The sequence below is a fragment of the Mus pahari genome, chromosome 9, assembly GCF_900095145.1.
Source record: "Mus pahari chromosome 9, PAHARI_EIJ_v1.1, whole genome shotgun sequence".
NCBI lineage: Eukaryota > Metazoa > Chordata > Mammalia > Rodentia > Muridae > Mus > Mus pahari.
The window spans coordinates 42,405,206-42,419,306 of record NC_034598.1 but is presented as its reverse complement, the minus strand read 5'-3'; the positions used below and the strand labels follow the sequence as shown (position 1 = coordinate 42,419,306).

Genomic DNA, 14,101 nt, shown 5'->3' with positions numbered 1-14,101 from the left:
GAGAAGGAGAAGGAGAAGGAGAAGGAGAAGGAGAAGAAGAAGAAGAAGAAGAAGAAGAAGAAGAAGAAGAAGAAGAAGAAGAAGAAGAAGAAGAAAAGAAACCAAAACCCTAACTACAGATACCAATATGTGTAAGTGTTTACGGATGTGTGTGAGTGTATACGGTATTAAGACTCAGGGACACTGTCCTCAAGTATGAGGACAATTTGTGAGTACACACATGTTTTATAGAAGTACGTGTATGTCCTCGAGAGGTTGGGAGTGGGCATAAGTATAGCTGCCCCTGTGCACATGTTTGTGTGCATGAGGCTGTGGATATCCAGCTTATATATATCCACATGTGTGTTGAAGGGATGGATGTGTGTGTTGGAGGGATGGTATGCGTAACTGTGTGTGCACCTTCGGGACAGTGAGCCCTAACATCTGTCCCAGTTCTGGCTCAGTTGTATGAAGCCCCAATTTAAACAACACACTGGACACAGGCCATCTTGGCTACTGATTCTTAGGCCATTTTTTTTTTCTTGCTTGCTTCTCATCACCAGTCTGCAACATAATAGAAACAGTGACATAATTCAGGGCAGGCAGCAGTGAGAAGTGTGGGAGGGACGGGGCAGGACAGAGCCACAGGCACAGCAGACCCTGCCAGCTAAAGGCATGCGCATCCCTGGGAGCCTGCCCGCGAACTTCTCACCATACTCTGCATATGGAAAATGGGTGACTGTCACCAACGATGCACAAAGGAAATAACCCCCAGCTTAGACTCCACTGAGGAAGACTTGACCTCCAAAGTACATGTCTGAGGCACACAGAGCATAGACACAACTCTCCTCATTAGCAGATAAGCAATGGCCACATGACCTCAGCAGCCACTGCCCCAGGAAGTCAGCAGAACCTAAGGATGCTCTCTGGCTTCTAAGTTGCAAATGATGTGTGTTTGCTACATTATAGTTGATCACCTGTCAGTTAAAGGTGGACACTGTGAACCTCTGAAGGGAAACTGTGACAGGGCCAATCATGTTGTGTAACTAAGGTTCAAGCACTTGAGAAGTGCCCTGTGGGAAAAAGGCACCAGGACTCAGCGTGACAAGATGGCACCAGAGAGAAAACAGAGACCAGAGACGAACAGAGCACCCCCTACTGCAGGCAGACTGAGACAGGAGGATGGCACCACGAGAGACAGTGAGTCTCTGGCAGGGGCCGAATTCTCCGGGGCTACAGCAGAGACCTGCCTATGTCACCAGACCATGTCCCCCACCCTGCTCCATCTCCTCAGCCACGTGAGGCTGGATCAGAGAGAGCACTGGCCCTGAGTCCCTTCTGCTCACTGAGAGAGTCGAGAAGCAGGACAGACATGCAAGGCTGACTACAAAAGCTGCTTTATTTGGCACACAGGTTATTTAGAGACGAACCCTGCGTCCAGCACATCCTTCAAAGAAGGCCAAGGTATAGGAGTTGGTTCATCCTTTTGTATTCTCTCCCCAGTTCCAGGGTGCAGTGGGCATGTTTTGCATCCGCCTTGTGCTGAATCCATGGTCAAGAATAGGATTGGATAGGACAAAGTATCCATCTTCAGTGGAGGCAGCTGGTTTGGAGACACTGGTCAGCAGCAGGAGGGGTTACTGCAGGTCACAGGTCTGCAGACCAGGGTGGGACAGGAGGGCTGGCAGCACCCAGATGACTGGCAGGAGGAGGTCACACAGACAGGCCGGCAGCTCGCTGGCACACACACAGAGGACTGGCAGGAGGGGGCCATGCACACAGTGGGCCTGCAGCTCACAGGCACACAGCAGGCTACCTGGTATCTCACAGGAATGCATATAGCAGGCCTGCAGCATGCTGACTGGCAGGGGCTGGACACACAGCAGGCTGGCTGGCAGGGGCTGGACACACAGCCGGCTGGCTGGCAGGGGCTGGACACACAGCAGGCTGGCTGGCAGGGGCTGGACACACAGCCGGCTGACTGACAGGGGCTGGACACACAGATGGCTGGCTGGCAGCCCGAGGAGCAGCTGGTGTGACACATGGTGGAGGGTGGCAGTCTGGAGAAGGTTGGGGATATCTGGGACTCCTTCCTGGGGCATCCTTTATACCTGCCACATTGACTCAACCACCCAGAATGCTGCTGGGCTTCATGTTTGCTTCCTGTTCGGCCTCCAGTGCTAGCTTAGCTGTTGTGTATGTTTCTGCTTTTGTTTGCCCTCAGCTCTGTGGCTAATTATATCCCCCTCCAAGTTCCTGGAGAAGGTACTGGGGCAAAAAGAGCAAACACCCAACTCTGAAGCTTAGTATCGGGCCTCTGGGGCTCACAATGGACGCGCCTGGGCTCCAACAACTGGGTCCTTCCATCCCTCAGCCTCTGCGTTTAGCACTGCACAGAGTCTCTCTCTCTGGGCAGGTTCCACTCCGTGCCTGGAGCTCTTGTTGGTGGATAACCCAGAGTCCGTACATCTTCCACATCCCGGAATCTCTATTGAAGTTTAGGTTTCACTTTGACAACTTCACAGAACAATTTTTCAGTAGACCTAGGGAGTCCAACCCTGCAACCTTAGAGACTTTCTGGAACCTTGTGCTGAGCCTTTGTAAAGCCCACAACTCCTGTATTTTTGCAAGCCTATGTGACATGTGACACTTTACCGTGTTATCTGTACATGATGTAGTATAGCCCCATTCTGCCACAGCTGCCAAAGTCTCTGTGTGCCTTGGTGGGAGAACCTGGGGGTAAATTCCCTAGATAGTTTTGAAGCAGGGAAGCCCTTTGGTAAATCTCCTGTTCAGGTTTTCTCCTTCCAAATGCACTAGCCCATGGCGTTTAAATTCCACTTTATTAGAACTTTATTTGGATGTGGGCAGAAAACAGCTAGATTTTTATTTTTTTATTTTATTTTATTTTATTTTTTGCCAGCTTCTACCACAAATGGTTTGTAGCACAGTTCCTGATGAAGCCTTATTCTGCTCTGAAGCCATATGAGCAGACTTTAGTGTCTGCCTTTTACTGGAATTCTGTTCTCACATACTCCCATAGAAAGTTCCGTTCAGCTCTGCATACAGCGCTTGAGGGCTGCGCTAGCTCACAGCTTCTTCAGTCCTGTTGCTAACCAGCTCCAAAGATCATGCATGGAATGGTAGGATTTAACTGGTTGGTGCTGGAGAAGGGTGAAAATGCCTGGAGTTCCTTCCGGGGGAGGGGGTTGGCCTTTATTCATAGAGGCTTCGGTGAAAACAGTGAAACAGCTCCCACACAGGCTCAGGCATTTAACCCTTGGTCTCCAGTGGGTGGCACTATTCAGAGAGATTATGGGGAGGCACAGCTTTGTTGGAGAATGTGCATCACTGGGGCAGGCTTGGCAAGTCTAAAAGCCTTGTGCCACTTCCAATGTGCTGTCTCTGTTTCATGCTTGCATTTGAAGGCATGAGCTCTCGGGTGCCTGCTCCTGTCACCAAGCCTGCCTGCCGCCATGTTCTCCTGCCTGATAGACATTTAGCCCTCTGGAACCGTAATCCAAAATAAACTCACCCTTCAATAAATTCTTCTGGTGAGAAAAATAATGAGTGCTAGGTTAATTCTCCACCGTTGGTGAAATGAGACAGCTTAAACCAGATTAGATTATATTAAAGATGGGTTTATGGTGAAGCTGCTCTTGGGTGGGCGAGTTCACTGGCCCCAAGGACCAAGGACAGGGAAGTTGCTATGGGAAAGGGGGGAGGGGCATGAGAGTGGGTAGGGGAGGGAGCAAGAAAGATAGAAAGGAGCTTGCAAGAAGACAGAGAAGAAGAAATTGGAGAGAAAGACGAAAATGTCTGGATTATATAGGGAGGAGCCTCTGGGGGGAAGGGCAGCTCAGCTCCTGGGCTGGAAAGTTCAGGGGTGGGGGCAGGGTGTGCCAGGTAGGGACTGCGGGATGCTGGGAGAACCTGGAAGCCAGGTCTGCTTTGGTGTGTAAAAATATGCACCTCAGTCCTTTGTTCTGGGCCTGAAACGAAACAACAGTGGACCTTTCCTCTTCTGGATACCTACACAGATAAGCCCAGAGATGTGTCCCTTAGAAGGTTCTAAGTCTGGTAAAGGTGACAATGAAGATTGTCACCACAAATGTGCCCTAAGTGTCAGACTTTGGGCTTCTTCGGTGTGCCCGAGTGTGAGGTACCTATGCACGCCTACATTACCACGTGTGGCCACCTGCCACTCAGAAACGCCCTCTAGAGACTTGTCCGTTCTTCTGTCTCAGCCCCACTGAGACCCAACCGCCATGTCCCAACGCGCTGATCTGGACTGCTTGCCGGCCCACCTTGCTTCTCTGTGCTGTGCCCCTGTTACCTTCTCTCCAAATCAGGACAACGAGGCTCTCTACTGCCATTGAAGTCCCTGTGTACCTCCGACGGGACAGCCCCTGTGTGGCTGCCATCTATAAGCGGGCCTCCTGTTTGTCTCACTGGCACATGCCAGGAGTCTCCAGGACAGTGAGCCTCAGGCCCATCACACATGAGCTGCCCTGCGCCAGGCTTCGTGTCCCACCCTGATCTTCAGGATCCTCCCCTGCGGTATCACTACGTTCTACTAATCCCCATTGTTGAGCACTTCAAATACTGGACCTGTTTCTCTGGTTACCTCCAAAGCGCAGGTGAGAGCTGTCCCTCCTGGCCAACACTCCAGCATGATCCTGTTGAATTAGGAATAGTCGCATCTCTCCCCAAACCTCCTGCATGGTTGGGCAGAGGCATCTCCCTAAGTCTTCTTGCTTTTTTATTCCCCCCTTGCTTGTGGCTTTACGGAGAATTGATTCTCCCCATTAAAATGTCCAACTCTCTCGTCTGTTGAGGTTTGGTAGGTTGCTATGTATTGTAATGCTAAATACTGGCTCTGGTTGCTTCAGAGATGAGAGAATTCTCCCGTACGCAAAGTGGGGTGGTACGACCGTGGTCCTTAATTTAAATCTATTGGTAAAATGAAGAAGAGAGATAGGTGGGATTTCAGCTCCCAGGCTTGGGGGTCTGAAAAGGAGTCCATGAGAGGAGAGGAGAAGATGGAGAGAAGAGAGGACACCATGGGGTAGGTGAGTCATGAGAACATGACCACGAGGGCTGGCCAATTGGAGTTAAGAGCAGCCCAGGTGAAACATGGCAAGTTATAATTCGGGGTTACTGATGGGGAAGTAGATTATAGTAGCTTAGAGGGTAGATACCTGCCCAGCTCTAGCACACTAAAGGCTTATTAAAAATATAAATGTTGTGTCTTCTATCTGGGAACTGAATGATCCAGGCGGTGTATAAACCCCTCAACCGAGATTAACTTTTTACCACAACACACCCCCATCCCTGTTTTCTCATGTTCTGAACTTGCTTCCTGGGATTTACTCCTTGGGGTACATGGAAGCCATAGAAGGAGCCTGGGACAAGCCTCGGGGCCCATGCCAGGGAGGGAAGGTTTGGAGGGTCATCTCCGCTGTCAACCTGACTGAGTTTAGAATCACCTCAGAGCCTGAGGCACATCTGTGAGGGGGTTTGACGGGGGATGAACAGAAAAGGTAGATCCTACTTGAATGAAGCAAAGGCCATCCCAGGCTGAGAGCCTGGGAGAGTAAAACAAAGGAGGAGGTCAGCGGAGGGTTAGCATTCCCATTGCTGATTAACTTCCAGCTCTGCTCCACTGGGAAGGTCTAAACACCCTGACACCATGAGCCAGGATACGTCCTTCCTCCTTTAATGTCGTGTTGGGTAACTCGCCACAGCAAAGCAAAATTAATGCAGAAAGTGTTAGGAGAAAGAAGGTGGGAAGTGGCTGTGGCTAATCTCGTCTGTGGGAATTTTAGGCCTTTGCCACAGGGTTGTGGGCAGGATATGCCAGAGTTCAGAGAGGTGGGTTATAGGAGCTCTAGAAAGCTGTAAGCAGCGCTTCAAGGGGAGCCCTAGCAGGGTCTCAGAAGACAAGGATGCTAATGGAAAATCAGACAGGAAGCTTGAGCCCAGGAGGTTTCAGATGGGAACGGGGATGCCTCCAGGAACTAGACTCGAGGTTATATGTATATACTCTGGCAAAGAATAATGTGGTGGTTTTTTTGTATTTTTGTTTTCTGTGTCTAGAACCTCAGTGATATGGAGAACAAAGGGGGCTGGTTCCATGTCTGGCCTAGGTTTATTCAAGACTCATATTTACACCACACACTGGTCACAGACCATCTTGGCTGCTGAATCATAAACCACTTATTTTTGCTTGCTTCCCTTCCCCACCCTGCAGCACAAAGAAAAGAGCTATTATCCAGGACAGGCAGCAGTGAGAGCTCTGGAAAGGACAGGGCAGAAAGGAGTTACAGTCACAGCAGGCGCTGAGTACCCATCCCTAGGTACCTCCATGTGATTGCTTGTAACAGTCTGCAGAAGACCAGAGATGGGGAATGCATATCAGAAATGTGAGATCTAGCCAGGTGTGGTGGCGCACGCCTTTAATCCCAGCACTTGGGAGGCAGAGGCAGGCGGATTTCTGAGTTCGAGGCCAGCCTGGTCTACAAAGTGAGTTCCAAGACAGCCAGGGCTAAACAGAGAAACCCTGTCTCGAAAAACCAAAAAAAAAAGAAAAAAAAAAGAAAAAAAGAAAAAGAAAAAGAAATGTGAGATCTATCACCAACGCTACACAGAGCAAATGACCCCCAGCTTAGACTCCATTGAGGAAGACTTGACCTCCAAAGTATAGTTTGAGACACACAGAGCACAGACACAACTCTCCTCATTGGCAGATGTGCATTGGTCACGTGACCGCAGCGGCCACTGTCCCAGGAAGTCAGCATGACATAATGATGCTCTCTAGCTTCTAAGTTGCAAGTGTTGCGTTTTTGCTACATTATAGTTGATCACCTGTCATTTAAAGATGGGTGTGTGTGAACCTCCGAAGGGAAGGTGTTACAGGATCAATCATGTTGTGTAACTTAAGATTCAAACATTTGAGAATGCCCTGTAAGGAAAAGTCACCAGGAACCCAGCGTTACAAGATGGCACCAGAGAGAAAAATCAACCAGGGGTAATCAGAATGTCTGCAGTGGATGTGGACTGTACTGGAAAAGAAGGGCTGAGGGGGTAGGGGGAGAGGATGCAGCTTTGAAAGAGTAAATCCAATGCTGCAGGCCCCTGGGCACAGTAATACCAGGAACCTGAAGACACCCATTTAATCAGGCCATGTCTTCCACCCTACCTCATCTCCCATGGATCATCGAGACCATTGATTAACTTTACATCCTTCCTGATACAAGAGGAGCCAGGAAGGTAGGCATGAAACAGGACAAACATGTGCAGATAAACTCAAAAAAACCTGGTTTATTTGGTACACAGGGTTAGAGAAGGTCCCTGCAGCCAGGACATCCATGAGAGGTCAGCAGATACAGATCCTGCTTCTGGAGTCTGCTCTCCTCCAAGGTTCGGGGTAGGACAGGTAGGGTTCCCACCTGGTGCAAACTCTAAACCTGAGGTCAAGTTGAACAGGTTGTGAGATTACAGGTGTGTCCCATCTGGCTGGAGCTGGTTTGGAGAGCCTGATCAACAGCAAGAGGGGTTGCTACAGGTGACAGGCTTGCAGACCAGAGTGGGGCAGGAGGGCTGGCAGCATCCAGATGACTGACAGGAGGAGGTCACACAGACTGGTCGGCAGCTCACAGGTACACACACAGAAGACTGGCAGGAGGGAGTCATGCACACAGTGGGCCTGCAGCTCACAGGCACACAGTAAGCTACCTGGTATCTAACAGGAATGCATATAGCAGGCCTGCAGCATGCTGACTGGCAGGGGCTGGACACACAGCAGGATGGCTGGCAGGGACTGGACACACAGCAAGATGGCTGGCAGGGGCTGGACACACAGCAGGATGGCTGGCACCCTGAAGAGCAGCTGGTGTGACACATGGTAGAGGTTGGCTGGTTTGGAGGAAGGTGAGGATGTCTGAAGCTCCTTCCCAGAATGGCTTTTATACCCAGCTCAGTGTTCCAACTACCCAGAATGCATCTGGTCTTCCTTGTTTGCTTCCTCTGATTTCCCAGGTTAGCTTTGCTGGGTTTGTCTGTGTTCCTGATTTGTTTGCCCTCAGCCTCATGCCTAATTATACCTGTTCCAGCTCCTGCTGAGTCAGGGCTCCCATCTCCCCTGGGGCCATCTGGAGTCTACCAAGTTCCATCACTTCCTATTTCTGCATATGAGATCCTAAAGTTCCAGGGTTACAGAAGTTCTCCCTGATCCACAGATGGAGTAAGATAACAGGCAGAAGCAAGGTCATAGAGGACTTTCTCTCTTTCAGTGTGGTGTGGTGTGTGTGTGTGTGTGTGTGCACGCGCATATGAGTCTTAGAATTTGTGCATGTGAAAGTGTAAATGTGTGCATAACTATACATGTGTGTCCAAGACTGTAATGTGTCCATGTGTGACTGTCTGCCACTAAAGGTCTGTTCTCTTCTCCATCCAGGCCTTCCCCAGTCCCAGCCACCTGTGCCATCTGTACCACCTGTGGTGCCTATGACCTGTACCACCTGTGCCACCTGTATCACTTGTTCCATCTATGCCACCTGTGCCATCTGTACCACCTGTGGTGCCTATGACCTGTACCACCTGTGCCACCTGTATCACCTGTTCCATCTATGCCACCTGTGCCATCTGTACCACCTGTGGTGCCTATGACCTGTGCCGCCTGTACCACCTGTGCCACCTACTGCCTGTCCTAAGCCTCTCTGATGCCTCATCACTGCCTGCTGCCTTCCCAAGGCTGTGAAACTGCTGCTGCTGCTGTTGCTGCAGACCCCCATGTGGTTCTGTTGGGATGAACCCTGTGCCTTGTGTGTCCTGCCAGCTCATCTCTGGTGAGCCTGTAAGCTGCCAATCTCCAGGGTGCTGCCTGCTCTCCTGCCCTGCGCTTTCCTGCTGCCTTCTCTTATAGCCAGCCCCGCTGCCTGCTGCTGATCCCTCCTCTCAAGACTCTCAAACACTGACTTTGCCTCTGTTGTTATGAGCCCAGGCAAGAACTGTCCCTTCTAGAAGTCACTCCAGTGTGATTCTGCAGAGCCTAGAAGGGCTTCATCTGTCTTCCCTTTCTTCTCTATCATGTTCTCAGCCTGTATCATCCCCCTGGAAAACACTGGAACAGCAGAAAGAGAACGGGGAATCCCGAGGATGCTAAAGAAGGAAGGTCTGCCTAACAGGACAGAACCTCTCAGGCACCTTCCAGGCCATGACTGTTAGAGTGTTTCCAAGGAGGGTTAACTAGACAATAGACCTTACTTAAATGTGTCACATTTTCCCATTGGCTAGGAGTCAGAGCAGAGTGACCGTGGAAAAAGGAGAAAGCCAGGCAAGCTCTAGAATTCCTGACTCTTTTTCCTGATCCATTGGGATATGAAATGCTCTGCTCTGCAGTTATGTCCTGAAACCCTTCTCTCAAGTTCATTTTGAAAACAATCAGTCACTGCAATGCAAAAACAAAGAATAGAGAAAAACCGATGCCGGAGAACTCAGGCCATTGCCAGGAGTAACCTCAAACCTTTGGCTCCTAGATGTTAGGAGCTGGTCTGTGGAAGGAATTGGCCAGGGTTTGGAGCTATGGACTTTTAAAGCCCTAAAATGCTCCAAGCAAGGCTTAACCTGAACAAAACACTCTCCCTGTCCACAACGTCCAACTCTCTTAGAACTCAGACCAGAATGTCAGTAGAAACACAGGGAGTATGGTTTGTGCTCAGGAGGTTTCCTAAAGGGACAGGGACCATAATGGAATCAGGACTATAGATTCTTCTTATGACATTCTGGGAAAGCACTGTGTGTGTGTGTCCAAAACATTGTATGAGTTTTAAAATTTTGGGTGAAGAAAAATTCATGACAGCAAAGCACTCGTGCAATTGCATGGTTATCGCTGGCTAGTTTTAGCCAGATTTATGGGTATTGGAAACAAAGAACAGAGCAGAAGGATTTGGAAAACATTCAGTCTAGACAGAAAAGGAGCAAAATGGCAGTGTAGACAAGCAGAATGTGGTTGTAAAAGAGACTAACGCTGTTAAAGAAAAGCTAATGTCACATACATACATGTTCTTATACTTCTGGGTACCCGTCATCTCTAGCCACAATATGACTTCACATCCAGAGATCACACAGAGGTGCACCTATCTTCCATCTGTCACTCATCCCATCTATCAGGCACCTGCCGGAGATGCCTTTCATGTATCTCTTCTCTCACAGAACTATGCTCTTGCAAAACATCTTCAAGAACTGCACCTACTTCTGGGGCTTTGCTATATGGGCAGACTATTATGTCAACAAGTCCCTCTACATGCTACACACACACACACACACACACATACACACACACAGAGCTATGGAACTCAGCAGGTTAGGTTAGCACTGGCCGTCTTTATGATCTGCCGATTAGCAACTTCTTTATCTACATGACTCTTCGGGTCCTGGGGCTGACTGGTGGCATCCTGAGCTGGCTTTGCAATCATGATGCGGTGCCTCTCAGTGGCCCTCTTTTTCCTGGTGGTCTTGACTCAGATGACCAGCTGGACCAAAGGAAAGCACTCAGCTGCCTGAAGGTGTCCTGTATATGTGCATTATTCCTTTCCTGCTCTGAGTAGCTCCCCATGGGCTCAGCCAAGTGGTACTCGCCACCCACTGCCCTGCCATCCTGGTATAGCTATGGTTCTCAATCTCCCACAGTAAAACTTCCTGTCTAAATGGAAAACAAACAAAAAACCCACTAACCTTTTACAGTGAGGCGATGACCAACTGACGCTCTCTCCAGTCATGGGTACCAGGGTGAAATTTTGAAAGCTCATGTGGAAGGTGTTCCACTGAGAAGAGGGAGCCTCAAGGATGCCCTATCCATATTCAGATGACTGTGAAAGTGCATTTCATATATGAAGCCCTTATATGCCACTGCAGTCATGATTTATAGGGACTGGCTAATGTTCAACCTGGAATCACACCCCAATGTTATACATATGATGCTAGTTTTGCAAGTATATTGAATGCAAGAGCTCTCTGGTCATAGAGGCCTGAATCTACATTTAAAAAAAAGATTTATTTATTTTATGAACATGAGTACACTGTCGCTGTCTTTAGACACACCAGAAGAGGGCATCGGATCCCATTACAGATGGTTGTGAGTCACCTTATAGTTGCTGGGAATTGAACTCAGGACCTATGGAAGAGCAGTCAGTGCTCTTATCATTGAGCCATCTCTCCAGACCCCTGTATCTACATTTTTAAGAAAAGCCTAGAGATCCAGAAAGTGTGTAGTAAGTTTAGAAAATCTGTGAGAAGTCCCTGAGAGGGGACTGTGAACTCTAGGCTATAACGGAGACCCAACAGCATTAGAGGCATCAAGTACATGGGACATCTGCCAAGGAAAGTCACACACAAAAGGGGGAACTCATCTCGATGGGTGGCGGTGGTGCACACCTTTAATCTCAGAATTTGGGAGGCAGGCAGATCTCTGAGTTCGAGGTTAGTCTGGTCTACAAAATTAAATTCTAGGACAGCCAGGGATACACAGAGAAACCCCTGTCTTAAAAAAACCTGAGAAAGAGAGAGAGAGAGAGAGAGAGAGAGAGAGAGAGAGAGAGAGAATGAAAATGAAAATGAACCAGGAGCTAGAGAGGTGGCTCAGCAGTTAAAAACACTGGCCTCAGCCAATCTGAACGAGCAGAGGTCCTGAATTCAAATTCCCAGAAAACACATGATGGCTCACAACCATCAGCACAGCTACAGTGTACTCATATACATAAAATCAATAAATCTTTAAAAAAAAAAAAAAAAAAAAGCATCGGCCTCTCTTCCGGAGGTCCCGAATTCATTCTCAGCACCCGCATGGTGGCTCACAAGCATCTGTAATGGGATCTGATGGCTTCTTCTGACATGCAGGCATACATGCAGATAGAACACTCATATGCATAAAGAAGGGTCATCTCAATAGAGAGTCAGTAGGGGCTCCAACCAGCCAGAACATGCAGATGAGGCAGCCCAAGGCCATGTGAGATCACATCAGAACACTGCCTACCATGGATGTCCAGCATTGGCCTGTAAGTCTGACATCAGCCCTGTGGAGCTCTGGTTGCTTTTCTCCTTTCTATGCCTTGTTTGTCCTTCTGCCATGGAGTTGTGTACTCTGGCATTGCATGTCGTAAGCCATGTAACTTGATTTTGATGTTATAAGGACTCACATTGAGGAAACCTGCTAGTGTTGTTTTTTTATAAACGGACATGCTATCAAAGATCCTTCCAAATAGCTATGTTTACATCCATAGATGGATACTGTTCTCAGCATTGCCCGGAGCAGCTTCTTTTCGCAGTGGCCGAGCAAGTGACCTATGACTGAATCAAAGTGCCAAGAATAAGGGACTGTTGCTGGCTTGGTCCCAGATGGGACATCTATATTCTCTCTTCTCAAAGGCTCAGGGCACAACACGGGAGAGAAGATGGAGAGAAACGAATGTAAGAGCCGGAAGATGGGGAAGAATCTTCTGGACACACCGAAGCTGCTACACTCAAGACCTCCCAGCCGCTGAGCGGTTACCTGGACAAGGTCAAACATGTCACTAGCCCAGCTCGGTTGGGGAGGAGCATGAGAGGCCCCTCCCTCGACCGGGGAGCTGTTGGCTGCTATTGGCTGCTGAAGGAGGAGGAGGAGTCATTTTCTTCAGGAAGGCAGCCACTGAGATAAGTGCTATAGCCCTGCGCATGCTCAAGCAGGGATCATTAAAGAGAGTAGGAGGGATACATGTTAGGAAGAATGGAGCAGAGGGGGGGCATGAGAGAGAGAAATGGGGGTAAAATGAGCAAAAACGCATACATAAAATTGTCAACGAATATGTGGGAATTACTTTAAAAAGATTTCCTGGAATCACATAAGAAACTTAACTTTTGAGCTGGATTGAAACCGTTAAGGCCACGGGGAACCACAGATGGAACGATTTCACTGTGAGATGGACACGATCTTTGGGCAGCCAGGGACACAAAGCTCTGATTTTAAAGTGAAGCTTTTGGATGTTAAGTTGACCTTGGCTTGCATCTGAATGTTAGCCTTCATTGACAAATTGACTAGCTTTAGGATCTTGTGGAAGACTGAGGCAAGCCACTGGACATGTCTGTGCAGGCTTTCCTAGTCAGGAATCATTGAGGTAGAAAATCGTCTCCCTGAAGGTGGGTGATGCCATGGCATAGGCTGGGGCCTGAAGTGAATAAACGCAGGAAAGAGAAGACAGCAGAGGGCCCGCATTTCCGCCTCACTGATCTCTAAACACCACGATATGACCTTCTCCACTCTGCCCCCAGTTACAACGGAGTGAGCTCTCTAAATGTGTGAACCGAAATAGCTCCTTCATCTTTTAAGTTGTTTTGTTCTGATTTCATCAGTGCAAAAAAAACAAAAAACAAACAAACAAACAAACAAACAAAAAACAACTAACACCAAAGGGGTAAAGAGGCAGTCTGAGCTCTGTGCCTTCCAGTGGAAAGGGGTGGTAACATACGAACCCTCCTCACCTCTGGCTCTGAATTCAGTTTCACCTCCTGCTTGATTAAAGGCATGTGCCACCACACCCAGCAGTCCTCACATTTCTAATGGGTTGCTTCATCTCTCACATCTTACGGTGACACATGATCATTTAAGTGCATGGGTATTCAAGGATTTGTGTGTATATGCTTGTGTGTATAAGCCGTGTATGCTTGTGTGTATAAGCCGTATATGCTTGTGTGTATAAGCCTGTGTGTGCTGATTCGGGATGGTGTCTTCATGTTGACTGGTTTCTTTCTAGCTCAGATCCATCCACAGTCCCCATTTTAAGCACACAGAGAGCCACAGGCCGCCTTGGCTGTTGGGGTACAAAATCCTTTGCAATTCTCATGTCATCCCATCTATGGACGTCAAGAGAAAGCCTGGAACACACAGTGCCAAGCAGCAAGAACTCTACACACAGAGACTGGTCCAGTACAAGACCTGACACCAGAGCAAAACCAGAACCCCTCAGGCCTACCCAGGCCAGGAACCTCTATAGGGAATGATCACGTGTCACCGTAAGATGCGAGAGATGAAGCAACCCATTAGAAATGTGAGGACTGCTGGGTGTGGTGGCACATGCCTTTAATC

The 14,101-nt window shown here is 48.8% G+C and overlaps 3 protein-coding genes across 5 annotated transcripts in view; all 3 read right to left on the bottom strand.

Moving 5' to 3' along the window:
• The window catches only part of Tspear (thrombospondin type laminin G domain and EAR repeats), a 199,504-nt gene that overhangs the window by 154,685 nt on the left and 30,718 nt on the right, over positions 1-14,101 (bottom strand). The gene's annotated exons all lie outside the window — the stretch shown is intronic.
• Positions 1,601-2,051, bottom strand: LOC110326901 (keratin-associated protein 12-1-like). 2 transcript variants are annotated; one of them, XM_021205552.2, is made up of 2 exons: positions 1,981-2,051; positions 1,601-1,926 (listed from the first exon to the last, which is right to left on the bottom strand). In XM_021205552.2, the coding sequence occupies exons 1-2, from the start codon at positions 2,021-2,023 to the stop codon at positions 1,601-1,603; spliced, it is 369 nt and encodes a 122-aa protein (XP_021061211.1). In that variant the 5' UTR covers positions 2,024-2,051. The 2 variants fall into 2 exon arrangements, with proteins under 2 accessions (XP_021061211.1, XP_021061212.1); XM_021205553.1 differs by having other exon boundaries at positions 1,601-1,826; positions 1,962-2,023.
• Positions 7,522-7,884, bottom strand: LOC110326904 (keratin-associated protein 12-1-like). Of its 2 annotated transcripts, XM_021205559.1 has the most exons (2): positions 7,808-7,884; positions 7,522-7,747 (listed from the first exon to the last, which is right to left on the bottom strand). In XM_021205559.1, exons 1-2 carry the CDS (start codon positions 7,882-7,884, stop codon positions 7,522-7,524), a joined length of 303 nt encoding a protein of 100 aa, XP_021061218.1. The 2 variants fall into 2 exon arrangements, with proteins under 2 accessions (XP_021061218.1, XP_021061217.1); XM_021205558.1 differs by having other exon boundaries at positions 7,522-7,884.